At 45.1% G+C, this 24551-nt stretch overlaps 5 protein-coding genes across 5 annotated transcripts; 1 reads left to right on the plus strand and 4 right to left on the minus strand.

The window, feature by feature from the left end:
* Positions 1-245: 245 nt before the first annotated feature.
* LOC147131976 (elongation factor 1-alpha-like) lies at positions 246-5022 on the minus strand. The gene is made up of 8 exons (XM_086014136.1): positions 4942-5022; positions 4308-4460; positions 3469-3648; positions 2816-3112; positions 2287-2437; positions 1766-2022; positions 1428-1662; positions 246-587 (listed from the first exon to the last, which is right to left on the minus strand). Exons 2-8 carry the CDS (start codon positions 4449-4451, stop codon positions 466-468), a joined length of 1386 nt encoding a protein of 461 aa, XP_085870262.1. The 5' UTR covers positions 4452-4460; positions 4942-5022; the 3' UTR covers positions 246-465.
* Positions 5023-5162: 140 nt separating this feature from the next.
* LOC147131977 (elongation factor 1-alpha) lies at positions 5163-8308 on the minus strand. Its single transcript, XM_086014135.1, has 8 exons — positions 8152-8308; positions 7371-7525; positions 6938-7117; positions 6569-6865; positions 6342-6492; positions 6017-6273; positions 5696-5930; positions 5163-5611 (listed from the first exon to the last, which is right to left on the minus strand). The coding sequence occupies exons 2-8, from the start codon at positions 7512-7514 to the stop codon at positions 5490-5492; spliced, it is 1386 nt and encodes a 461-aa protein (XP_085870261.1). The 5' UTR covers positions 7515-7525; positions 8152-8308; the 3' UTR covers positions 5163-5489.
* A 3930-nt stretch (positions 8309-12238) lies between these two features.
* Positions 12239-18690, minus strand: LOC147131978 (sialin). Its single transcript, XM_086014149.1, has 11 exons — positions 18524-18690; positions 16215-16381; positions 15767-15984; positions 15402-15635; positions 14460-14634; positions 14195-14313; positions 13938-14099; positions 13687-13819; positions 13433-13580; positions 13230-13320; positions 12239-13151 (listed from the first exon to the last, which is right to left on the minus strand). The coding sequence occupies exons 2-11, from the start codon at positions 16300-16302 to the stop codon at positions 12984-12986; spliced, it is 1536 nt and encodes a 511-aa protein (XP_085870275.1). The 5' UTR covers positions 16303-16381; positions 18524-18690; the 3' UTR covers positions 12239-12983.
* LOC147131979 (c-Myc-binding protein-like) lies at positions 18612-20141 on the plus strand. The gene is made up of 5 exons (XM_086014152.1): positions 18612-18995; positions 19166-19241; positions 19326-19374; positions 19651-19765; positions 19852-20141. The coding sequence occupies exons 1-5, from the start codon at positions 18981-18983 to the stop codon at positions 19888-19890; spliced, it is 294 nt and encodes a 97-aa protein (XP_085870278.1). The 5' UTR covers positions 18612-18980; the 3' UTR covers positions 19891-20141.
* LOC147131980 (gap junction alpha-9 protein-like) lies at positions 19521-24386 on the minus strand. Its single transcript, XM_086014150.1, has 3 exons — positions 24260-24386; positions 23679-23948; positions 19521-22274 (listed from the first exon to the last, which is right to left on the minus strand). Exons 2-3 carry the CDS (start codon positions 23919-23921, stop codon positions 21033-21035), a joined length of 1485 nt encoding a protein of 494 aa, XP_085870276.1. The 5' UTR covers positions 23922-23948; positions 24260-24386; the 3' UTR covers positions 19521-21032.
* Between the last annotated feature and the right edge of the window lie 165 nt (positions 24387-24551).

Below are 24551 nucleotides of genomic sequence, written 5' to 3' on the forward strand. Positions count from 1 at the left end.
ATGTGTATCCATGATGGTTGTTATCACTAACATCTTAGATTTAACAATAGCCCGGATTTGTGTAGTGACTTTCAAGGGAGCTCATAGCATGTCCATGCTACTTAATAGATGCTTTGATGAGATTAGCATATACACACGTAGTATGGAAATATGATTAGAGATACATTCATAGATTGGTTAACAGACTGCAAATGAGGAAACATTGTAATATGTTCCCTTAGAACACACAAAAAGGAGAAACTTCATTTGGTCACACATCTGATGTTTATTTTTCTGACTTCAATGTAACAGTAAGCTTGCATTCATTGCGAAAAGGAAGGCATGTCCTCTTTTCCTACGGACACTTTTCCAGTGAGTTTTCATAAGGAGAAGCCAGTCCTTGAGCAGAGAACTGATGCGGGGAGAAAACAGCCAGGTGGAGGACACGCAGGCGACTTTCTGTTGCGCACCCCGCATGATGACAATTCACTTCTTCTGTGCTTTCTGTGCGGACTTGGTGACCTTCCCGCTGGAGGGGATGGCCTTATCCACCGACTTGATGACACCGACAGCCACCGTCTGCCTCATGTCCCGCACGGCGAACCGGCCTGCAATGGGCAACAACCAAGGGCGCGTTCAGTAAATAAGCAAGTCAGCAAGACACAAGCTGCCGTTTGGCCGATTTTTTGTTTGGACTTTTCGGTTGCTGCATTATCACGCTTTAAGTAATGTTTATTTGGACCAAGGCGCGCACACAGGCATAAATTGTTCATCCTCTGCGAAGAATGACCAATATCACTGCGGTTTATTGAGGTGTTGACCGGCTCCATGTATATTCATATCTGTATTATACTGCCCCCAGGTGGCCAAGGCACATATACCAGTCGGAGCAACACAACGTGCATTGAATTCAAGCCCAAAAAAAAAAAAAAAATACTGTAATAATGATTGCAAAAACGGTTTTATTCTATTTAATTATTAAATTAAATAGAATTAATAAATTATAATTAATAATTAATTTAATTAGTAAATTAAATAGAATACGCAATGTTTTTATGAAGCACAATGTTACAGAGTGTTATTTTATTTTCACTTAAACTGAGTAAGAATAATAATGTATATAATGATTCATGTGTTAAGATTTTTCATGATTAGGCTAGTTAGCTTTGTTAGCTTTATATTATATAAAAACAGGGGGGAATGTAAGAATAATAATGTCTATCGTGATTCATGTGTTAGAATTTAACAATCCAACGCGTGAATCATGATGTGTTCGAATTTACCAATAAAGCTAACAAGCCTTATCATGAAAAATCTCACACATGAATCATTATATACATTATTATTCTTACAGCTGCACAAGGATTTCTTTTGCGATTTGATGAGGTTGTAATGTTTCCAAGAGTTTTCCTGTGCCACCGCGTTGAGGTTTGACAAGAGATACTCACCTAGGGGCGGGTAATTTGAGAAAGCCTCCACCGTCAAGGGCTTCATCGGTGTCATGTTGACGATGGCGGCTTCTCCGGACTTGACAAATTTGGGGTTTTGCTCAAGCGTCTTGCCGGAACGACGGTCGATCTTCTCGATGATCTCGGTGAACTTGCAGGCGATGTGAGCGGTGTGGCAGTCCAGCACGGGGGTGTAGCCGGCCATGATCTGGCCCGGATGGTTCAGGATGATCACCTTGCGCGAGGGGGGGGGGGAATGTCACGATAAGCTGACAACAGATGCAGTATTCATCTGCGGAACACAAAAGGATAAACACAGCACTTTGGTTTTGGCTCACCTGAGATTTGAAGGTCGCGGCTGCCATGGGCGGGTCGTTCTTGCTGTCGCCCACCACGTACCCGCGGCGGAGTTCCTTGACGGACACGTTCTTGATGTTGAAGCCAACGTTATCGCCGGGCAGGGCCTCGGGCAGGGACTCGTGGTGCATCTCCACGGATTTGACCTCAGTGGTCAGGTTGATGGGAGCAAAGGTGACGACCATGCCGGTCTTCAGAATACCAGTCTCCACGCGGCCCACGGGCACTGTTCCGATACCTGAGCGTCGGCGAGAGGCTCTCGCGTTATTCCCAAATCAATTGAAACATTTCCACTTACTTCCTTGGCACCAATTACTCTGTTCCTTTTACAGTGGGCTTTGCACCATGTTGTGGAATTGCAGAAAGAGCACAAAACTATGCAAATGGGTGATGATATGTTCTACAGAAAAGATGGGGATCGCATATATACTTGTTTTGTTCTTGTAAAATATATGCCTTGGATCAATAATGTTTGGGAAGATGAGAAATTAGAATGACATACCTCCAATTTTGTAGACGTCCTGCAGGGGCAGACGCAGGGGCTTCTCGGTGGGCCGTTTAGGGGGGAGGATGGCATCCAGAGCCTGGAACAGGGTGCGACCACTGACATTTCCCTCCTTGCGCTCAATCGACCAGCCCTTGAACCAGCCCATCTACAGATACAAACAAACATCAAACAACAACCGCAGGGTTACAACACATTTGACATTTCGAAATGCCATACTTTTTTTCTTGATCCTACTATAAATATCTGAATGATAAAAATCAGGTACAAAAATACGCAGCGACCAATAACGACAAACTATATCTGGATTATACTGCCCCCCGGTGGCCAAGGTGCGCACACCAGAAGCAGCAGCACAATGTGCACTCAATTGAAACAAAAAATGAGGCCGATGCTGTTTAGTTCTTTACATTCTATTTCATTTTGTCACTACTGTGTGTTTCTATAAAGTGCAACATTAGAGAGCGGCATTTGACATGTTTAAAAGACTGCTTGTTTTGTTTTCAGACACCCCTCCAATCCTCACCTTGTCACTGGGCTCCAGCATGTTGTCTCCGTGCCACCCCGAGATGGGAACGAAGGCGACGGCTTTGGGGTTGTATCCGATCTTCTTGATGTAGTTGCTCACTTCCTTGGTGATTTCAAAGTAGCGGCTCTCGCTGTAAGCGGGCTCGGTGGAGTCCATCTTGTTGATTCCGATGATGAGCTGCTGCACGCCGAGGGTGTAGGCCAGCAGGGCGTGCTCGCGGGTCTGCCCGTTCTTGGAGATACCGGCCTCAAACTCGCCCACGCCGGCAGCGACGACTAGCACGGCGCAGTCGGCCTGGAATTCATTCAAATGCGGCATACAGTAAAATGCAAGTTGGATAAAGTACTGTTAAGCTGTTAAGTACTGCAATGTAAAGTATCATGGAACAGAGAATCGCAAAGTATCCTAACAGAAAATACCAAAACATTCATCATGTAAAGTAAGCAGAGCTGGGAATTACGTCTATGTGACGGAAATCTTGTAATGCATCACAATAGTGCAAAAGTCTCGCAATGGAAAGCACTGTACTGTCGAGTATCGGAATGTATCACAGTGTAAAGTATTGCATAGAAATAAAGTGAATATGGATAATACCATCAACGGTGTTTTTACGGTATACAGCGTATGTGTGTGGTGGCGTTTGAAAGTACCTGAGAGGTGCCGGTGATCATGTTCTTGATAAAGTCGCGGTGTCCGGGGGCATCGATGACGGTCACGTAGTATTTCTCGGTCTCGAACTTCCAAAGAGCGATGTCGATGGTGATGCCGCGCTCCCGCTCGGCCTTCAGCTTGTCCAGCACCCAAGCGTACTTGAAGGAGCCCTTGCCCATCTGAAAGAAAATGTCATTTTATTTTCATATTGTCACATTCACCACACTTTGGGAACCTTCGTAGCATAAAACTTAGTGGGGGGAGGGGGGGAAGTTATGTAAAACCATCATACATTAATAGAACCATCATTTAGACAACTTCAGACTTGCTCAAAACCACCAATTATTTTTAAAAAAAATTTATTTCTTAAATAAGATAAAATAAAAGTGAATGAACCCACCACATCCAAACTCAGTTTGAACAGGAGTTAGCCCAAACCTGCCAACATTTTAGTGCCACTGATCAACCCCAAATGAAGTTCCGATGTTCTAGTCGGCTTTCCTTGACACGTTTTGTTTTAGTTTCTACGTTACGTATATGGTTACGCAGTTGTGTTCACAGGGATTGTCGCATTCCGCCAGTTAAGTTACATTTACTTTTACAGATCATTACAGTTCCATTAGTTACAGTGACTTAGTTTGTTATAGTTCACATCCATTTTCAATGCTTTAAGCAGTCTTTTTTTGTACATAAATAAATGCGAGTATTGGCCATTTTTCCATAACCCTTCATATTTGTGAAGTTCGGGTGTAGAGTGCGATATGAAACAGTAGGTGGCACTAATGGCCTGGAAATGAAAAGCTGTAAAAAGAAATGTGGGGGAGGGCTGCCAACCTACCTCGGCGGCTTCCTTCTCGAACTTCTCGATGGCTCTCTTGTCGATACCGCCGCATTTGTAGATCAAGTGGCCGGTGGTGGTGGACTTTCCGGAGTCGACGTGGCCAATGACCACGATGTTGATGTGGATTTTCTCCTTGGGCATTTTGAGCGACTGGCGAAGAAAGAACGTCTCATTTTAGTGATCAACCTCCGACCCATGTTGGTTAAAGGAAAAATCCAATTCCCATTTATGGCCAATGATAAATTGTCAAATCGATTCTAGTAGTTTCTCGCTAGGGGCCACACCTTTGCGAATCACGTGGTCGGCCTCCATGTTGCGCCGCCGCCGCCATGTTGTCACGTCCGAGTTGTGTAGGGTGCGCGCAAACAGCGGCGGCGCGCGCATCCAGACTAGTAAGTCTGAAATGTCTAAACTCGTCGACCGTAGTGACAAGTCCAACCTCGATGTCCATTTTTTAGTCATTTCAGACGTCCACTTTTTTCTTAGTCATTTCAGAGCTGGGTCAAGTTAAGTGAGACATTTTTCCTAACAAATGTTGAAATTTCCTCCCAACCCACAAAATTGATCAAACCGTCTTTCATTGGAGTAGCCTACAGAACATTCCAAGATGTTTGTGAAGAATCTTACCAACCTGTGATAGGCAACAGCTAGTCCACCTGATCTGGAAAGGGTGAAAAGACAGAGCCGGAAATACCCCAAGCTTTTATACACAACCTGGGAACAGGGTGGAGTCACATTGCTTACCTGTCATCCTTTGAGTAACCGGAGTCACAGGCCAGTCTGACATGCATACCTGAGTGACTAGCTTAACATGCTCACAGCAAAGCTTCAGCAGAAAAACAAGTTGACAGGTTGTGTCCATTTTTTCAAAGACATTTTATTAGTTACCAGCAGCTTTCGTTTCCAATCAATTTTGTGGCATTTGAACATCCAATGTACACCTCTAAACCTTTCCAAAACTTAAGAGGCACCATCATGTGGTTTGGGTGACTGACATTGCCGCAAAGTTCCTTTTTTCCTGCGAAAACTTTTGCGATGAGTTTTAATCAGCATAAGCCAGTCCTTGAGCAGAGAGCTGTGCCTCAGAGATGATCCGGGGTGGGGCGAGGAGGTCGGGGAAGAAGGGGTGGCCCGCTGCTGCCGGCACACGTTCCCCTGCTGGATGTCCTGCACGACCATTCATTTCTTCTTCTGGGCCTTCTCTGCGGCCTTGGTTGTCTTTCCGCTCACGTCCTTGGTCTCCACGGCCTTGATGACGCCGACGGCCACCGTCTGCCTCATGTCACGCACGGCAAAGCGCCCTGGGGGAAAAGTGGGGGAGGAGCGTTAGAAATTCCACTCGTGCCTGATGGCGTTCATACTGCAAATTGTTGAAGAGCTCTCACCAAGAGGAGGGTAAGAAGAGAAGGGCTCCACCACCATGGGCTTCTGGGGGATCATCTTGACGATGGCGGCGTCTCCAGACTTGACGAACTTGGGGTTGTCCTCAAGCTTCTTGCCGGAACGACGGTCGATCTTCTCGATGAGCTCCTTGAACTTGCAGGCGATGTGAGCTGTGTGGCAGTCCAGCACGGGGGCGTAGCCTTCATTGATCTGACCAGGGTGGTTCAGGATGATGACCTAGATAGAGGAAAAAATAAAAATATATAAACTTACAATGCGCCAACTAGTCATGTTAATTCAACCCAAAAACCCGGGATGCACACCTGAGCATTGAAGTTATCGGCACCCTTGGGTGGGTCGTTCTTGCTGTCGCCGGCGACGTAACCGCGACGGATCTCCTTGACGGACACGTTCTTGACATTGAAGCCAACGTTGTCGCCGGGGACGGCCTCGGGCAGGGACTCGTGGTGCATCTCCACGGATTTGACCTCAGTGGTCAGGTTGGTGGGAGCAAAGGTGACGACCATGCCGGGCTTGAGAATACCAGTCTCCACACGGCCCACGGGCACTGTTCCGATACCTGGGTAGACAGTAAATTAGCCGCTGCTAATTGAATAAAAATAAATAAATGCAATTCCAGTTTCTTACCTCCAATTTTGTAGACATCCTGCAGGGGCAGACGGAGGGGCTTGTCGGTGGGACGTGAAGGGGGGAGGATGGCATCCAGGGCCTCCAGCAGGGTGGTGCCGCTGGCATTGCCCTCCTTGCGCTCAACCTTCCAGCCCTTGAACCAGCTCATCTACAAAGACAAGCCAATGTCAAATTTCCCCATTCATAACCATTCACAATTTGACACAGGGGCAGCAGATTCTCACCTTGTCACTGGTCTCCAGCATGTTGTCTCCGTGCCACCCAGAGATGGGGACGAAGGCAACGGTGGCGGGGTTGTATCCGATCTTCTTGATGTAGGTGCTGACTTCCTTGGTGATTTCCTCAAAACGCTTCTGGCTGTAGGGGGGCTCGGTGGAGTCCATCTTGTTGACTCCGACAATGAGCTGCTTCACACCCAGGGTGAAGGCCAGCAGGGCGTGCTCGCGGGTCTGGCCGTTTTTGGAGATACCGGCTTCAAATTCACCCACGCCGGCAGCGACGATCAGCACGGCGCAGTCGGCCTGGAATGTCAAACTCAATAAATACACTGAAAATAAAATGCCCATTTTCAGTTAGCATTATAATTTAATTACCTGAGATGTGCCAGTGATCATGTTCTTGATGAAGTCCCTGTGTCCGGGGGCATCAATGATGGTCACATAGTACTTGCTGGTCTCAAACTTCCACAGAGCAATGTCAATGGTGATACCACGCTCACGCTCTGCTTTCAGTTTGTCCAGAACCCAGGCATACTTGAAGGAGCCCTTGCCCATCTGTGAATTAATTTTTTTGCAATTTAGCAACAGTCATCAGCAGTGCATCCTTAAACAATTTCACAACAATTAAATATTAGTCATTACATTCTTTCACCATGGCATTTGCACAGTCATTCTGTGTTATTAAAGACCCGAATGCGCATGCGCATAGTCGGGCACGCCCTTTTGCCGACAGCTCAGCAAGAGCACGCTGGCGCCGCCATTTTGAAAGAGTGCCGTTACTGCAGTGTAAAAAAAAAGTAATCCTTACCTCAGCGGCCTCCTTCTCGAACTTTTCGATGGTTCTCTTGTCGATGCCACCGCACTTGTAAATCAAATGGCCGGTGGAAGTGGACTTGCCGGAGTCGACATGGCCGATGACCACGATGTTAATGTGCGTCTTTTCCTTGGCCATTGTTGTAGTTTCTAAGAAAAGAGGTATCAGTTATTAAAATGAGTGATAATAAAAATATTAAACTATTTAGGAGTGGATCGAATAATTAAAAGTAAAGCCACTTGTTCATTTCACTGGAGTTTCTCGCTTAGGCGCGCTTGTAGCTTTAGGCCAGGCCAGACTGCTAGCGGTTAGCATGATGCTAACAGGCCTCGCCGGGGACTAGGCCGGACGAGACACGTGTTCCACATACCACGTCGCAATTTGTAATTTAACATAAAATAAATCATAGATAAAACGCCATCCGGTCTAGTAACGCAACTGTCGCAGTCTTCAAGGCGCCAACTACTTCAGGAAAGAAAGCAGCGGCCATTTTAGGACACTCCCTTTGTCCTTTTCGTATCAAAGTCCGAGCAAGCGAATTACACACAGATCCAAAATCGCAGTCGGCGTAAACACGATAATAGTTGGACTAAAAATCGAATTTTACTAAAATTGTGGTCTAAAACTCGCAAACCGCTTATTACATAACACGCCCTAAAGCAAGACTCCAAAACCGGTTAACGCCCAGATAACGGTTTCGTCAGGCTACTGATGGAGGATGCTGGAAAAGGCGGCTTCTTATACGAAGCCCAAGGGCATAAAATGCGCCACTTACCGGTGTTTCTGGGTTGTCGCGGCCAAAGCTGCTGCCCCTTGCCAGGTAACAGAAAGAGATCGTCAGTTCAACGACGTCAGCTTTTATACTATCAGAGGGCACCGTGATTTCCGGTTGCCACCCTCCTCCCCCTTTCGCCTCCAGGCGAGCAAATCAAATTGCTCTGTGGTCTTGTGATGTCACCACGTAACGTAATGGACACAAGTACCCGGATGCTTGACCATGGCGTTCACTTCTGTGATTCACGGCGAGAAACGTCAAGCGGTCAAGTTATCAAGTGGTTCCACCAGTGAATCATATTTTTTAAAATCTATTTCGCCATAAGGTGGACTAAGTGGTAAAAACACATCACACCACCTCAAAAGACAGAAAAGAGTCAGTACAAGCCTTCAGAGTCACACAGTAGCATCTAGAATCAAACATCCAAAATATCCTTCCATCCATCCATTCAAGCAAAGGAAAGAAACAAAAGTAACTTACCACAATTGCCATAAGAATGTACAGCGGTCACATTTAAACACATTAACAGAAGACTTTAAAACATTCAAAACTGAAGAAATAAAAGTAGGTTTCTAAAAATTATCAAAAGAAAAAAAAATAGTAGTCTATAGCATTAGCTGAAACACTGTATAAGTATCTATAAATAGCCCACACGCACACATTTGGTAATGAAATAAACACATCAGATACACAAATAATAGCATGTAGTGGATATAAAAAGTCTACAGCCCCGTTAATATGCCATATTTTTGTACAACTCAAAATTGCAATAATGTGGTTGTGCAAGTGTGCACACACTCTTATGACTGCAGATCTGGCCATGTTCAGAATTACGCATTCACAGTCCAACTCAAGCTAACCTCTGATTCGAATAAAAGTTTAGCAGTTCTAGTAGGCCTTTCCTGACATTCAAGGTTTTGTGCTAACACTGACTGCTATTTGGAACTTCGTAATTCCTTCCATCTGAAGAAATGCGGCCTAGGTCTCATCAGTGGAACAGGGGTGTGCAGACTTTTACATCCACTGTACAACCAATGCTGTCATGTATCAAAAAAGCAGCACAATGGGTTGCAGCACTGGCATGGCTACATGGATAATCAATACTACACTTATAAGCTCTGTTACGGCATTTGGCAAGCACAGAGTACATTTGGATTGTATCTGAAAGTGATGAGGTCACTGTGGAATGAGATTTGCATTGGAAGGGACTTCAAGGTGCTTTCAGGACAACTCATCTTACAGTCGTTTGCTTTAACGGGCGCATTGATTACGTTAGAAGCTGAGGCACAAGGTGCTAATTGAGGTCAGGTATCAGGTATAATGTTTCTGGTACTTGACCCCCGGGGCTTCTAAGGCGAGCGAGGGGGAAAACAGGTTTGTCAGGTTCTGGTATTTGCAGTAATTCTGGTACAAACGGCAGTGCTCGTCTGCACAGCCATCTTAAAAGCGCGCAAATGTACGTAGTACTTTACCTTCCGATTCCTACCCTGTTATCTGGTTTGCAAAGTAGAGGAGCGCCAGAACGGTGTGACGTGAAGAAAAAACAAAAACCTGCAACGTATAAAAAAGAATATGCAGTGAAATATAATTATACAGTCGTATGAAAAGTCTACAGCCCTCTCTTTGAAAGCCAGGTTTTTGTGACATTAAAAACATGAGGAAAAAAAAAAAAAACATTTCAAAGCCTGTACAACGCAATAAATAAATGAAAAAGAGATAATTGTGTTCATAATCAAACAAGCAGATTCAAACTAAATATGGAATAGCCTGCCACAACTTCAGTGCCGATGATTAATGTTTGAGTAGGTTTTAAAACGTGGTGCAAACTTTACAGACATGAACGCACACATTATGGAAGTCCAGGCTCATCATCACATCCCCGTGCGCGAGGTAAAAATGGGAGTCAACAAGCTGACTGGCAGACGCTTGGATGAGTCACCGGTATGAACGGTTGTCATGGCAACAGAGGAGATGGGAAGCAACTGCTGACCAAGAGAAAGAAGAGCTGGGATTCGGTAAAAATATCCACAGTGGATAGAACAAGTCTACACACCCCTGTTCGAGAGGGAAAGTAAGAATACTGGGATACAGGTTGCGCAAGTGTGCACACCCTCCTAACCCTAACCTGAAATAAAGGTCCGATGTTCTAACAGGCATTTTTTTTTAAATTTTTGGCCGGGGGGGGGGTGGGGGGGAGGGCGGCTTACATTACTTTGCTTCATGTTCTTAGTTAGTTACATAGTTGCAGTTAGTCTCAGTCATTTTAGTTCCTTAATTAGTTACTTATGGAGTCAGCACATTCCTGCCACTATTTGAACTGCCTGTGATTAGTCCCAAACAAAGTTCAGATGTTCTAGTAGGCTTTTCTTGAGTTGTAGCGGTTACATTTAAGGTGATAAATGATTTTAAATGATTCATCTTGGTCTCATGTTTTTTTGTTTTGTTTTGTTTTGAAATCACACCATCCTGACATTGGACAGGGGTGTGTAGACTTTTAGGTCCACTAAGTAAGACTTGTCGTTAATCGTCAAGCAGCCACATATTTTATGAAACATGCATGTTTTTTTCCCCTGGGAAGCCAATGTGATGTAACATAATCTAGAGGTTTGACTGGCACTGCAGGTATAGCGGTGAAAAGGTGTCACTGTGGACTAGAGTGAGCGCCGTTTAAGTGTAACAAATTGTAACAATTTCAATATTGGTCTCCACTGTTCACCCCCATCCCAAATACGATGCCAGCGTGTGGTATGCAAACAGCGTCTGGGACAGTTGATGCAAATGAGGTCCGTTTGCAACAATTGCTTACGCTCCCCCGCGCGCATTCGTACGTCCAGGTGTAAGAGTGCTAACGACAAGCGGAAAAAGCCAGAGGGAGATTTTTGGTCTCCTTACCAGAGCAGGGAGGCGTGTTGGTGTCTTTTTTATGTGTGTGACAAACCTCTACCCTGAGGTCTTTTTTTTTCTTTGTCAGAACAATGCCTGAAACTCAACTGACATGTGGAATAACTCCATACGTGAACTTGCTTGACTTCTGATTCAAATCATAATGAAAGCAACACCTTCTCGTACTTAATTTTAATAGGAGATAATTCAAGCACTGGATGACACATTATATACTGCAAAAACTGCATTATCATAATTATAGAGATCACTCACGTGTTCCATTTCTATATTGAGCTTCACAACACTTTCATGGAAGACATGATTAAATGTATTGGTTTTTTTTTAATTAATCCTCTGTGTGCTACCCGGGTCTGTTTTCAGCAACACTTGAAATACCCCCTCCTACCTTCATATGTTATTGTGGTCATGATTATCATGTAATATTGAGTGAGATTAGAACAAAGAACAAAACTCATGAAACTATGATCCAATAACCATGACTGCTAAAACACCTGAAATGGAGCCAATCCTGGGTTTATAAAGTCATAAAATTGGACCTTTTAAACATTGTTCCGAGTCAAAACCAAGTTGGGTGATTTATATTGAAAACCCCTGATTAGTAAAACAAATGCTATTTAAAAAAAGTGATTTGAATAGTCAACAGAAGGGGAAGATTTAGTGCGTGACACCGCTGTGATGCAAGAAGTACTTCCGGGTTGACTATCATCGACCGGCTGATGCAAACGACGGCAACTGTGAGGCAACATTCCACAAAATTGTCAACGCATAAAACACAACACAAAATCCTTGGCTATTTCTATACATGTACATTAACTTCATCATCATAATTTATATTAGTGAATGCCGGTGATAAGGTGCCGTACTTTTTTTTTTGTTTTTTTAAAATATGTTTGACTTTATTTTTTATATTTTTACTTCTGTTGCTTCAACTTATTTTATACATCGAATAATTATAGTACTGCGCAATAAGTAATTGTATTCAAGTAACTAAGAGTTTATATTTAAATATGACGTTAAATCTTCAGTCGTTGTTAGTCGCCGATCGGTTCGCGTTTATTGGTGCCATCTGCTGGCCATAAATGAAAGTACGTACGTTTAATCCAGAGGATGTGCTGTATTTATTCATTCATCATTGACTCGTTTCGTTTTCGGGATAGAAAATAAACACACAATTGTACAAATGTGAGGAAAGCTTCAATTTTTTTTAATCTTAATTTAAATTCTGTCCATTAAAGTCCTTTTTTCTTTTCTTGCGTAACAAGGTACAAATACAGTACATGAAAATGATGAAAATTGTTATCGGGCACAGACAAGTAAAATAAATAACTCAACATGTGCTTTGACGTTTCATAGTACTTCTGTTTCATTTTAAAAATGTTGCCACAAAACCATAATATGTTCCAAAAGGCATGTCATGTTTTTTTTTTGTTTATTTTAAACGTAAAAAGTGCTTCATTTGGCCCACAGGTTTTATCAAAATGAGCCTTTACAACTTTAAATGTCCTCTTTGGTTGTTTGTTAAGAAAACAAACAAAAATAATGGTCATCCAAGAGATTAACTTTATAAACTGTGTCTGTAACGTGCATTCGCTATAATGGTAACACCAGCATTAACCCGCCTGTGCCTTTCAGACACAACTCACCCAAGGGAGACTGAACCGTTGCGGCTTCTCGCATTCAGATAATTAGACACCCTTTCGGGTGGCTGCTCAAACCCCGTTTTCCTCCTCTCTTGTTTTCGATCTATCTAACCTCTGTCCCTCTACTGCGTCTCCCCATCTCAAACAAAACGGTGCGTGAATGTTGAATTTAAAAAAACAGTATTACTACAAAAAATAAAAAGATCCTGAATATCCCATTTAAAAATAAAGCTTTAAAGTATGACCCTAAATGCTAGTGCTGCTATTCAAGTGCAGAATTTCCTCCAATTAAGCAGACACGGACCTGGTCCTCTTCCCTTGGTCCACGTCGCCTTCCTCCTCCGGGATGGCCCACGGTTGGACCTCACCGCTTCCGAACAGCGTGTAGAAGACGGCGGCGCACACGTTGACGCCGGCCGAAACCCAGAAGACTTTCCTCCAGCCCTCCATGGTGTGCTGACCAGTGGAAATGTCAAAATGGCGTCACTGTGACTTGGCCGTATGACAAGGGAGCAAGTGGGGGGTTTCTCTTACATCCTTGGTGAAATATCCCGTCGCGATGGGGGCAATGACTCCGGGAATGGTCCCGAACGTGTTGGTGATTCCCAGCAGAAACCCAGCATACCTGCAGTCGAGAAATGCACGCGTGAGTCGGACATTCCCAAAAGGAAAAAAAAAACGATGCTGCACTTAACAGCAAAAACTTTATGACATGAACTCAAGTAAATCGCGCGGACCGCGGGGCGATGTCGATCTGGTTCATGAAGACCCCGGCCCCGCTGGTGCCCCCGGTGGCTGACGTGAGCGTGAAGAAGGCGATGGTGAGCACGTGGCTGCACCCCGAGTAGGCCACGGCCAGCAGGAAGAAGGCAGGGAACAGCATGCCTGCAGAGCGTTACGTCATTCAAATCATTTGCGGTACCCCGGTTTTCCTCAAGGTTGCGCTTCTCGGCCGGCGGATGGCGGTTCGCGGAGAGGTTGAGATGCTTGCCTGTGAGCGTGAAGAGTTTGCGCACGGTGGTGACGCTGAAGACTTTCCTCCCGATGAGGCGGTCGGCCGCGAAGCCCGCCAGTGTGGCGCACAGCCACGCCGCCAGGTAGGGCAGTGACGAAAGGAAGCCGTTCTGCGGATGCGTGCAACACCCGTTCAACTTAATAGCCCAGCTGCCCCAGCCCATTGACAAATGCATCGACTAACGCCAACAAGCGAGGGAGTGGGCAAGAAAGAATGTCCCAACCCACCGACTTGAGGTCGAAGTGCAGCATGTTGTTCAAGTAGGTGGGCAGGGAGGTGAGCTGCGTGTAGAAGGACCAGTTGGAGCACATCTGCGTGATGATGATGGCCCACAGCGGCACTGACGTCGCCATGCTCAGCAGGGGCACCGACCAGCCGTGGCTGCTCCCCTGAACATCCGCACACGCGCGTTGTGCGCGTGCTCTCATACAATCCCCACCATGCCACGAACGTGGCCTTGACTGCATCCTAGTCTGCCATTTACCTGATGTCCGATGGAGGCGATGATGTACTCTCGCTCCTCTTCGCTGATTCGCCGATGAGTGCGGGGGTCGTCTGACACCAGGAGGAACCAAAGGCCAGCCCAGAGGCAGCCGGCGCCCCCTGAAAGAAAACAAACAAAAAAAAAAAAACATCTAACTGAGGATTGCCAACTTGCAGGACCAGTTCTACTTGTGTGTGTGTGTGTGTGTGTGTGTGTGTGTGTGTGTGTGTGTGCGTGTGTGTGTGTGTGTGCGTGTGTACTTCACCACAGAGGTAGAAGACGGCGGGCCAGCCCAGCGCTTGGCAGATGTACCCGGTGAGTGGCATAGCCAAGAAGGCACCAAAGTTGGCGCCGTTCCCCGACAGCGACATCAGGCGAGAGCGCTCCAGGGGCGGAGCCCAGTGGGCCCACATGGTCATCAGGGCCGGGAATGTCACGCCCTGACACCACAAATAACGCACAAGAAATAAACTGCCTTTTTGTTCAGTTTAATATCCACAAATGAAACTAACCTGTGATAATAATAATAACAGACCAAACAACTGAACAACTAACTAGTGAACGAACCAGCGAGCCAACCGACAAATGAAATCACCCACCAACCAATCAAGCAACTATTTAAAGTCGACCAACTGAGTGACTGGCAAACTAGGTAACTAACTCATCAAGTAACTAACTTACAGGCTGACTGTCTTACTGTCCAAATAACCAAACAAGTAACTAACTAACCAACAGACCAACCATTCAACTCACCAAACAGCGACTTTAGTAACTTACCAACGGCCAACAACCAACTAAGCAGTCAACCAACTAACTGACAAATTAACCAACTGGCAACTACGTCACTAAGAAACCAACAACAAACTAAACAACCAGCTGACTAACTGTCCAAACAGCTGACCAAAATGTATTAACCAAAGCACTCATTTACTTAGTCTATGTCTTTACTAAGTGACCTAACAAGTTACTAACTAACAGATCAACCATTCAATTCACCAAACAGAGAATTTACTAAGTTACCAACGAACTGAACAACTATCATACCAGCTCGCCGACCAAGCCACTAACCTACCTAACTCGTTTTCAGTTTTTTTTTTTTTCTCCATGAACGTTGTTTTTGGTGAATTTTGAGTTATGTCCCGTTTGATGACGCATGTTAAAATAAATAAATAAATAAATAAATAAAAAAAAAATAAAAAAAACTGACCTCGCCCAGTCCCTCCAGCGCTCGCAGGGCGAACAGCCAGTAGGGTCCCCGCTTGGCCGCCAGAGGCGTGAGGAGCGTGAGGACGGCCGTGCCCAGCACCCCCAGCCCCAGGAAGACGCTGCCGCCGTAGCGTCCCGACAGGTAGCCCCCCGGGATCTGAGTGCACAGGTAGCCGAAGAAGAAGGCCCCCAGCAGCCAGCCCTGAGTCTCCGCGTCCCACGGGTACTGCGGCGTCTGAACGTGCACGCGTCAAGAGAGGATCGACAGGTGGCGCGTTACAGTGTGGCACTTGACAAAATTCAAGATGATTCAAGTTCGTCGTGACAACTCAATGGGCTTGTTCTGTTCGGAGCCGCAGTCTTTACCCCTTCGGGCTGCTCCAGCGACTGACTGGTGTTGCCCGAGCCGCTGGGGAGCGGACACGTGTGCACCGTGGAGCCGTTGAGGCCCGGGAGCGGCTCGCTGGTGTTCACCATGGCCACCATGGCCACGCTGAGGTTGACGCGCAGCCCGTAGACCACGGCGATGCCCAGGAACATCAGGACGGCCAGGTTCAAGCGGGCCGAGCAGCACAGCGGAGGAACTGCCAGAGGAGAAGGGGACCTTCATGCGAAATTCACCCCCACAAATTGCACAAAGGCGGCATTGCTCTTTTGACTGTTGAAAAGCGATATTTGTATTGTGCTGGCGTCTTCTCGTCCCATGCTGTCCTCCACTAATGCGCCCTGAAACGCGTGCATACTTGTGCCTGTCCTAAAAGTCATCCTATGACTGTTATGACGACTCTGGACCCCCAACAAACCCCAAACCCACTCGTGACATCGCGGAGGAGCGGCTCATCGTCTTCGCGCTCGTCCGACGGCGCGGCGTTGATGGAGTAGCTGCCATTTGGATGCGCCATGGAGGCCTGCTGAGCACGGAGGCGCGAGGAAGAATGGAATCATTGAACCATGCTGCACACAGGAGTGTGTGTGAGCGTGCTGAAACAGGGGCAAGACAACGCATTTGAAGAGTCAGCAAAAGGATGAGCACATGATCATGAAAACATGCAAACAAATCAAAATTCAACACTGCAGCAACACAGTTTATTATCGTGCTTTTTAGGAGAGGGGGAGTTCAGACTTTTTTTGTCGGTCGACTCATGATAGACATGCAACCCAAATGTTATGTTGAGAAGGGAAACTGGTCAGGTGAGCTTTTTTTTTGTTTTTTTTCTTCCTGAGACTTTTTTGTGGGTTTACTCATGATAGGCAAAGCCCACCAGATTTCATGTTGCTAAGTGACCCTGGCTTCAGGGGCTGGATTTTAAAAGCATTCCTGGGTGCGCTAGCTACCAAGCCAGTTTTTGAAGTATTATCCTTGTAAAGTCTTCATCTGACATGCGCAGGTGTACCTATTACGAATGTTGTGGCCTGCACAGACGCCAGATGTTGTGCAAAACATGTGCTGCCGTATCAAGTTTCACTTCAACATAAAAATGCCAAGAGCTCATTTTTGGGTAGCATTATAAAGGCACGGGAGTTAACAGAGGCACTTTAAAGTCATGTGCTAGCATGTCAAACGCTGGTCTGACCAGATCTGACAAAGGTCCCGTGAATATGGGCTGCTTTTTGTCAATTTTTCTGTGTACAAAGTGCGATAACCCCTGTTCGCTTTGCCCGAGCGTGTCGGAGCCGATTAGATATTACGGTTCCACAACAGGCATGTGGATTTCTCCGGTGAAGTTCAAGGAAACGCGACGGTTCACTTTAAGTATAAAGTCTACTCTGAAGCTGTGGCTGGAGTGCAATACAAAAAAAAACCCCACAAAACGGTAACATCTAATATTATTTTGTCTTCTGGGACAATGAATGCACTGTAGGGCAGCTTTGGGTCATAACGCTTACAATGTGATTCGCATCAAGTCATCCTGGAAAGATTAATAGCCGACTGCAATTTAGCGCGCCAGAACTAATGACGCAAAAGTGAATAATCAATACACAGAAGTACTCTCAACAATATTAGTGAAATAATTCCATAATGTATTGAATGTGCATGTTTGCCGTCACGAGGGGCGAAATGGAATGTTCTACTAATGACTTCTGCATAACCACGCAAAAAATATCGAGACCACAAATACTCTGAAACATCCATCTGATATTTCCAGAAACTAGATTATGAAGCAATTTTTCTAATGTTTTTGATTAATGTACATGCTTGAAAATTAAAAACACATTGCTAAATGTAATTATGCTATTGATGAGCAACATGCTCAGGTCAATAAATACAAGTATTAAAAGGAGCAACAGGGACACTTCAAAGGTTGCCCAAAAAGTAGTTGGCTCCGCCCCTTGTGCCCCCTGGTTCCGCCGCCTCTGCTCTGGTTCCTGTTGTTGTTGGGACTTTTGGCTTGTCAAATGATAACATATTGACTAACACGGTAAAAAAAATTGTTTTTTTAATGAATTACCAAAGTTGATTGAAATCTTGCTTACATGGCCTTTTTCATTTATTTAAATGGGAAAGAGGATTTGAGATACAAGTTTATTTTTATAAGGAGATTTACAAACTAATCAAGGCCTCAACTGTATTTGGTTGCTTTCCGGGTCCCAAGCTTACAAAAATATGTAATGTACTCCCATTAAAAAAGACAGTCAATATATATATATATATATATATATATATATATATATATATATATATATATATATATATATATATATATATATATGGTAATAATGCCTACATTCAAAACTTTCACTTCACTTGTCACTTTTTAAATATTATTTTGTGCCTTCTTGAAAATCAATTAATTTTACTCAGGCAATTTGCCAGACCGCCCCAAACTAAGAAGTTAGGGTCCTTCCCCTAAATTTGACAAAAATTATCATTTTTATGCTAATGTTTTGTTAACAAAGTCATACAACTCGCTATCGTGCCATGATAAGTGGAGCAGCCTTATAGATATGGTTATTTAAGTATTTCACGTTCAACTAATGCTATTTTAATCGTAATAGTGCCTGGGTTCGTTTAGCCGTAAATTTACGTAAATATGCGAGTAGCTAATGTATTAATAACCCAGCTATTCCGTCGCTGTTGCATTCATTTGAACATAGACAGATGGAAAACATGTCACAACTCACCCTATTGTTAGTCGTGACTTTCCAAAAGGAAAATAAACATTTAGACGTCCTGTTTCTTCTCGTCGCTTGGTGAAAACATTTTGATTGCGGTGCTGTTTCAGCTCGCCTGTGGCTTGGAAGTCACATGAGCGATGACGTAGTCGGAAGCTTTTCGAAAGTGTAGATCTTCAAACTGTTAGGACTACAAAAATGGCCACGCTGGAATCCAGTTGCTTTACAAGTCAGATCTGGTGATTGGTAAAACGTCAAGAAAAACGATCTTATTTATTTATTGCTATTCTGGAATGCAATCACTTGAATTTAAAACGAGATAAAAATAACTTTTTAATCGCTGATTAGCAGAACACTTGTTGGTGTTGCTATAACAACACGTGCGTCGTAACCTGAAGCAAATCACCTCCTCCCGATTTTTAAGCTCGTCACATTTTGGTCGAAGTCGAATTAATCAACTTTCGTCATGGCGCACAAAAAGGTGAGTTCAAGGTCATGTAGTTTGTTGCCAATTTATTATTTAAAAAAAGAGGACAACAAACAGGCTGTATAGCAACGCGTCGCCTGTCTTGCACAAGCGTCTGTGGAAGACCTTTCTTGCAAAATGTTCTCACGAATATTTATTCATACAAAGTTTTTCTTGTGTTTAAGAGCTCAGCAATGTCGGAGAAAGTCGAATTTAGAAGATATCTTGAACAAACTGGGGTCCTAGACGCCTTGACAAATGGTAGGTAGGCATAATTGTCAATTAAGCATATTTCAAAATTAAAATGAAATTTATTCACGTGCATTTTTGCATCACATTTTACAGCCATGACGGCACTTTACACCGATGCTGACAAACCCGACAGTGCCATGGAGTATCCTTTGTTTCCACTATATTCTTTTTTTACATTAAAATTATAATCCAAGTGTAATTTAAAGCGGAAAAAGTTCATTGCAAATTCCAGAGTTAAAAAAATATGTGCAAGAGTCACCAGATGTAATAAAGAGTTGACAGAAGAAATACAGCAATAGTTAATATATGAAGTTTCAACAGATGGCTTAATTTTTTTTATATATATATATATATATATAGTGAACGTTTATGAAAGGTATGAGTGAGCAAGTATGTTTATAACCTGAACCTTGGATAGTTTTTTGAAGCGTCACATCATCTCACAGGAGGCCGAGGCGCTTGCCTCTCAAAAGGATGAGCTGCAGAAAAAGTGTCAGCGTCTCATGGAGGAGAATCAGACGCTGAGGAGCAAGGTAAACATTTTTAAAAAAATATATATATAATAACAAAATACACTTTTCTTGATTGTTCTCCATGTCTTACTGTTTATATTTTGCAGCTGACGGAGTACGAGCCATCACCTGAAACTGCAGAGTAGAAGAGATGTTTCACAAATTCTGCTTTTATAGTAAATAGCATTGCTCTATTGTATAAACAAAAATGTACAATAGAGATTAAATTGTTTTTCCCAAAAAATGAGAAAGAGATGACATTTTTGTTGGGTGGCTGAATGTCATCGTTTTCAATGTAACGCGCCTTGGCTCGAAAACTAATAATTCAGAAGTAGATTTCATGATGCTTAATCGCACTTGAAACTTCTGTAAGGGTCCAACAACAGAACATTAAAAAAGATTCACAGATTTTTTTTTTTGGGGGGGGGGCAGGGGCTTGACTTCATTCCTGCTGCTTATGTAATGTCTGCTTCAAACATTATAGATTAGATTCTAACTTTCCCAGCACCTCCCATCAAAATCCCCCAGGGTCCGAGAGCAGTGCATTGTGGGTGTCACCTGCCACCAGAGCTGGAAAAAGTACTCACACTCTGTACTTAGAGATATTTGTGTTTAAAAAAAAAAATTCTGGTAAAAGAAGAAGTACTGATTCAACTCCTGTACTTAAAGTAAAAAAAAAAAAAGACCAGACTTTGAAACGTACTTAAGTACAAAGGTAAAAAGTAAAGACAGATTTTTTGGGGTCCATTTTATGTAGTAATAAAATTCGAACACAGATACCTGAATAATCTACTTGAGTACTTTAACAACGTATTGGTACTGTTAATTCCCACCACTGCCATCCTACCAAGAAAAATGAATATTCAAGTTTAGATGCCCGAATAATCAACCTAAATAGGAAGTCAACCCAAACATATTTTTTTCCAGAATGTTCTATTTAAGACCACTAGAAACAAGGCATTCTGATAAGTATTGCGTTTATGGAATAATAATTAATCCACCCGTTTTTAGCCATCTCCAGGGGCGGCCATTTTGTCACTTCTGTCGACTGAAAATAACATCGCAACTGCTCAGGTGACGTCCAAAATGGCCGCCCCCAGAGATGGCTCAAGGGGGGCAATACTTATCAGAATGCCTTGTTTCAACTCGTGGGCCTGCTGGGAACATATTCTTGAAAAAAAATATATGCTTGGGTGAATTCCCGCTTTAAGTACAGTAATAAAGTATTTGTATTTGTCATTCCTTCCGGCTGCTGCCTGTCACAAAATGTCCGCCAGAGAGCGGCGCGTCAAATCTGCAGGTCAGTGGGCGCCCGCCTGCTACTGCTGCCGCCGCTGCTGGTGGCCGACACTCGGCGGTTGGGGGAGGAGGCGGCGGGGCTGGGGCTATCACGGCTACGTCGCGATGCCGAGCTGGCGTCTCCGCCCGAGTCCGGGCTCTGGGGCCTGGCGGCCCTCCTCACGCTGTCCGACTTGGAGAGCAGGTTCCTGGCCCGGGGTCCCGCGCTCCCGCTCGCGCTTCCTCCGCGGAGCTTGGTGGAGCCGCCCTGGTAAGAGTCGCCGCTGTCCGACGCGTTGCCCTCGAGAACGGTGGAGCAGTTCCATTGCGGACTGGGTCTCCGGGATTTCCGGGCTGCTACTGGGGGAGCGCCGGCGGACGGCGGGTCGGAGGAAGTGGGGTACTCGGCGCAGTCCAGCTCCTCGGCGTCCTTGTCGGCGGGTGGCGAGCGGCTTTCGCTGCTGGTGTTGTTGCTGTTCTGATCGGTGGGGCCGGGGACACCCTCCTCGGTCTCCTTCGAGCCCGCGAGCTTGACGTCCGGGTCCTCCTGGATGGGCACGAAGGCAGAGGAGGCGTTGAGCAGTGGGTAGTTAGGCCCGTTGCCCTGCTTCTCCAGCAGCAAGGTGTAGCTGCTGGGCGCGGTGGGGATGGTTGCCTTGCGCCCCCCCGCCGAGGTGCCCACACACACCTGGTGCACCACCGAGTTTTTCTTGGACTTGTTGACGTAGTAGTCGTCCAGCTCCTCCTTGATATGGGGGTAGTAGTCCAAAATTTCCTTCTTGATCTTCTTGTAGCCCAGGTGCATAATCTCCAGGAGGCTGAGGAACAAGGAAATGCAGGCAATCACCTGCATGAAGACCATGAAGACGGTTTTCTCGGTGGGCCGCGACACGAAGCAGTCCACCACGTTGGGGCAGGGCTGGCGGTCGCACTTGTAGAGCGGGCTCAGGCGATGCCCGTAGAGGAGCAGCTGGCCCGTCATGAAGCTGACCTCCACCACGGCGCGGGTGACGATGTGCGCCACGTAGGTGCACAGGAGCGAACCCCGCAGCGGGGCCTTGTTGAGTTTGCCCTGCTCCAGCCCCCGCATCTCCTTCTCGATTCGCCGCCGGGCGTCCGCCAACTCGGCGTCCACCGACTCCAGCTCGCGGCGCAGCGCCACCTTCTTGCAGTGGCGCTCCTTCTCCAGGGCGCGCAGCCGGTAGATGGCGTGGCCCATGTAGACCAGCGAGGGCGAGGAGACAAAGATCACCTGTGGAAGGGAAAAGACCATCGGGAATTAGGGCCTACTCCAGCTTTTCTCACACTGTTAAAAAAAAAAAAGTCGGGTTAAAAATAACACAATTTCATACCTGTCAACCTCAGCCAATTGCTCCCCGTATTAACGATTGCAATTCCCCTTATTAAAGCGGAAGTCAACCCAAACATCTTTTTTTTTTTCAAGAATATGTTCTACGCAGGCCCACTAGTTGAAACACGGAATTCTAATTAATTTTGAGTTTGTGGAATAAAAGTTAAGCTGCAAAATGCACTCGTTTTTAGCCATCTCCGGGGGCGGCCATTTTGTGTTCTGTCGACTGAAAATGACATCACAACCGCTCACAACGCCCAATCGCGGCTGACCCGTTTTCTGAATCTGAGCCGTGGTTGGTCGTTGTGAGCGGTTGTGATGTCATTTTCAGTCGACAGAAGACAAAATGGCCGCCCCCGGAGATGGCTAAAAATGAGTGGATTAACACTTATTCCACAAACGCAATATTTATCAGAATGCCTTGTTTCAACTAGTGGGCTTTCATAGAACATATTCTTGAAAAAAAAAATTGTTTGCGTTGACTTCCACTTTAAGCGATAATAAACCTTACAAACACAACGGGGCAGCTATTTTCTCACAGCAAGACAGACTATGTAGAATAACAACAAAGATAATTTGTGTAAACAAGTTTATCTTATTTACCGAATAACGTTGTCGTCTGCTACCAGTGACCGAGACGGTCCGGATTAGAGCTGAAACGGGCAAGATGAGATCGGTCTAAGAAAATAAACAATTTTTTTTTTTTTAATTTCCTGTACAAACATTTTTATACGGCGTACTCAATTTTAAATGATCAAAAAAACGTATAAAATACGGGGAAAACGTATAAGTTGACAGGTATGCAATTTTGGCTCAAAAAAGGAGCGATCCACTACTTGTAAACGATATTGTATAATTCATTTTGATTAAATTGAAAAATCGATTCGTTGTCGATTAATCCTTGTATCTCTATTGTACAGCTATATCCATTAAATCATCCCCATTGGAATCAATTGAAATGCAACTATTCTGTTCCACCCAAGTGAGAAAAAAAGGAAAAGTCAGCCACCCACTCTCCACCTTTCTGGGTTGTTTTCTGCAAAAACAATCGGAAAAATCATTCGTTTTGTACAAAACAATGCAAGATGGTGGGTCAAATTGACCCAATTTGTAGATTGGTCCATTTTTGACCCCAAATCGAGTCATTCCTAGCCCAACTCTTTTTAGAGTGCATACACCCCCTTTTGTGGATGTTACGTTTTTCGGTCCAATCAGATTCGGTCTCTATTTGCAAAAGATCTGTTTGAAACCTCTTCTTGGTCCAGACCCACTTTTGCTAGTATCTAATATGAGAAGGAGTATCACCTGCAGGACCCAGTAGCGGATGAGCGAGATGGGGAAGGCCTGGTCGTAGCACACGTTGCGGCAGCCCGGCTGCTCCGTGTTGCAGATGAAGTCCGACTGCTCGTCGTTCCACACGTCCTCGGCGGCCACGCCCAGAACAAGCATGCGGAAGATGAACAGGATGGTCAGCCAGATCTTGCCCACCATGGTGGAGTGGATGTGCACCTCCTCCAAGATGCCGCCCAGGAAGTTCCAGTCGCCCATTTTCGATGCTTTTTAATTACACGAGATCTACGAGCGATGAGAAGACACCAACGTGAGACCTGATTCACGATTTTGCGGATTTACCCGCAACGGTTGATGGATTTTTTTTTTTTTTTTTTTTTTTGAAGTATTAAGGCAACTCTGAAATCACCGCTCTGACTTTTGTTACGGTGGCAGTTGTTTGAAAGTTTACAGTGAGTCTAACATGCGAACAATGCTCTCACATGAATGACCTTCCTTTGTTTGCAGGCAAAAATGGACAAAGTAGCAAACATGCATATATTCTTTATCCGCGTACGGTCGCTCCATAGCCTCACTTTAAGAACACCACCACTAACCTTTCATCCTGGATATGAAATGTGGTCTGCGAAGGCCTTTTGTCTCTCCCGTCCAAGTTAGAGCGCTACCAAAAGCAAACCATGTCCCGGCCGCGCTGCTGCTGCTGCTGCAAAGGGAAAACCAAACCCGACTAATGATCCCTGCGACCCTTCGTCCAAAAGCGGGAGAGCTGATCGATGGCGGCGAAGCTCTCTTGCCATTTCCCTCGCAGCGCTGTTCTCACACTCCAAACACATGCGACACATGTATGTTCTGCCGCGTGGCCTCCACCAAGGACTCTCCCGTTTAGTT

This window comes from Filicampus tigris, chromosome 18 (genome assembly GCF_054856515.1).
Source record: "Filicampus tigris isolate MCC_2025a chromosome 18, RoL_Ftig_1.0, whole genome shotgun sequence".
Taxonomy (NCBI): Eukaryota; Metazoa; Chordata; class Actinopteri; order Syngnathiformes; family Syngnathidae; genus Filicampus; species Filicampus tigris.

What these genes read in the sequence shown, in the direction of transcription:
- LOC147131976 (XM_086014136.1), bottom strand. Translation starts at nt 4,451, where the DNA reads ATGCCCAAGGAGAAAATCCACATCAACATCGTGGTCATTGGCCACGTC. An exon ending in TCGAGAAGGAAGCCGCCGAG is followed by an intron (nt 3,649 to 4,307) that starts GTAGGTTGGCAG and finishes ATTTTCTTTCAG; the next exon opens with ATGGGCAAGGGCTCCTTCAA. An exon ending in CTCAAATTACCCGCCCCTAG is followed by an intron (nt 588 to 1,427) that starts GTGAGTATCTCT and finishes TGCCCATTGCAG; the next exon opens with GCCGGTTCGCCGTGCGGGAC.
- LOC147131977 (XM_086014135.1), bottom strand. Translation starts at nt 7,514, where the DNA reads ATGGCCAAGGAAAAGACGCACATTAACATCGTGGTCATCGGCCATGTC. An exon ending in GGATGTCTACAAAATTGGAG is followed by an intron (nt 6,274 to 6,341) that starts GTAAGAAACTGG and finishes CTGTCTACCCAG; the next exon opens with GTATCGGAACAGTGCCCGTG. An exon ending in CTCTTCTTACCCTCCTCTTG is followed by an intron (nt 5,612 to 5,695) that starts GTGAGAGCTCTT and finishes CTTTTCCCCCAG; the next exon opens with GGCGCTTTGCCGTGCGTGAC.
- LOC147131978 (XM_086014149.1), bottom strand. Translation starts at nt 16,302, where the DNA reads ATGGCGCATCCAAATGGCAGCTACTCCATCAACGCCGCGCCGTCGGAC. An exon ending in TCGCCTCCATCGGACATCAG is followed by an intron (nt 14,100 to 14,194) that starts GTAAATGGCAGA and finishes GCGGATGTTCAG; the next exon opens with GGGAGCAGCCACGGCTGGTC. An exon ending in CGGGATATTTCACCAAGGAT is followed by an intron (nt 13,152 to 13,229) that starts GTAAGAGAAACC and finishes TCCACTGGTCAG; the next exon opens with CACACCATGGAGGGCTGGAG.
- LOC147131979 (XM_086014152.1), top strand. An exon ending in AAACCCGACAGTGCCATGGA is followed by an intron (nt 19,375 to 19,650) that starts GTATCCTTTGTT and finishes AACCTTGGATAG; the next exon opens with TTTTTTGAAGCGTCACATCA. An exon ending in ATCAGACGCTGAGGAGCAAG is followed by an intron (nt 19,766 to 19,851) that starts GTAAACATTTTT and finishes TATATTTTGCAG; the next exon opens with CTGACGGAGTACGAGCCATC.
- LOC147131980 (XM_086014150.1), bottom strand. Translation starts at nt 23,921, where the DNA reads ATGGGCGACTGGAACTTCCTGGGCGGCATCTTGGAGGAGGTGCACATC. An exon ending in TCCGCTACTGGGTCCTGCAG is followed by an intron (nt 22,275 to 23,678) that starts GTGATACTCCTT and finishes TCCCTTCCACAG; the next exon opens with GTGATCTTTGTCTCCTCGCC.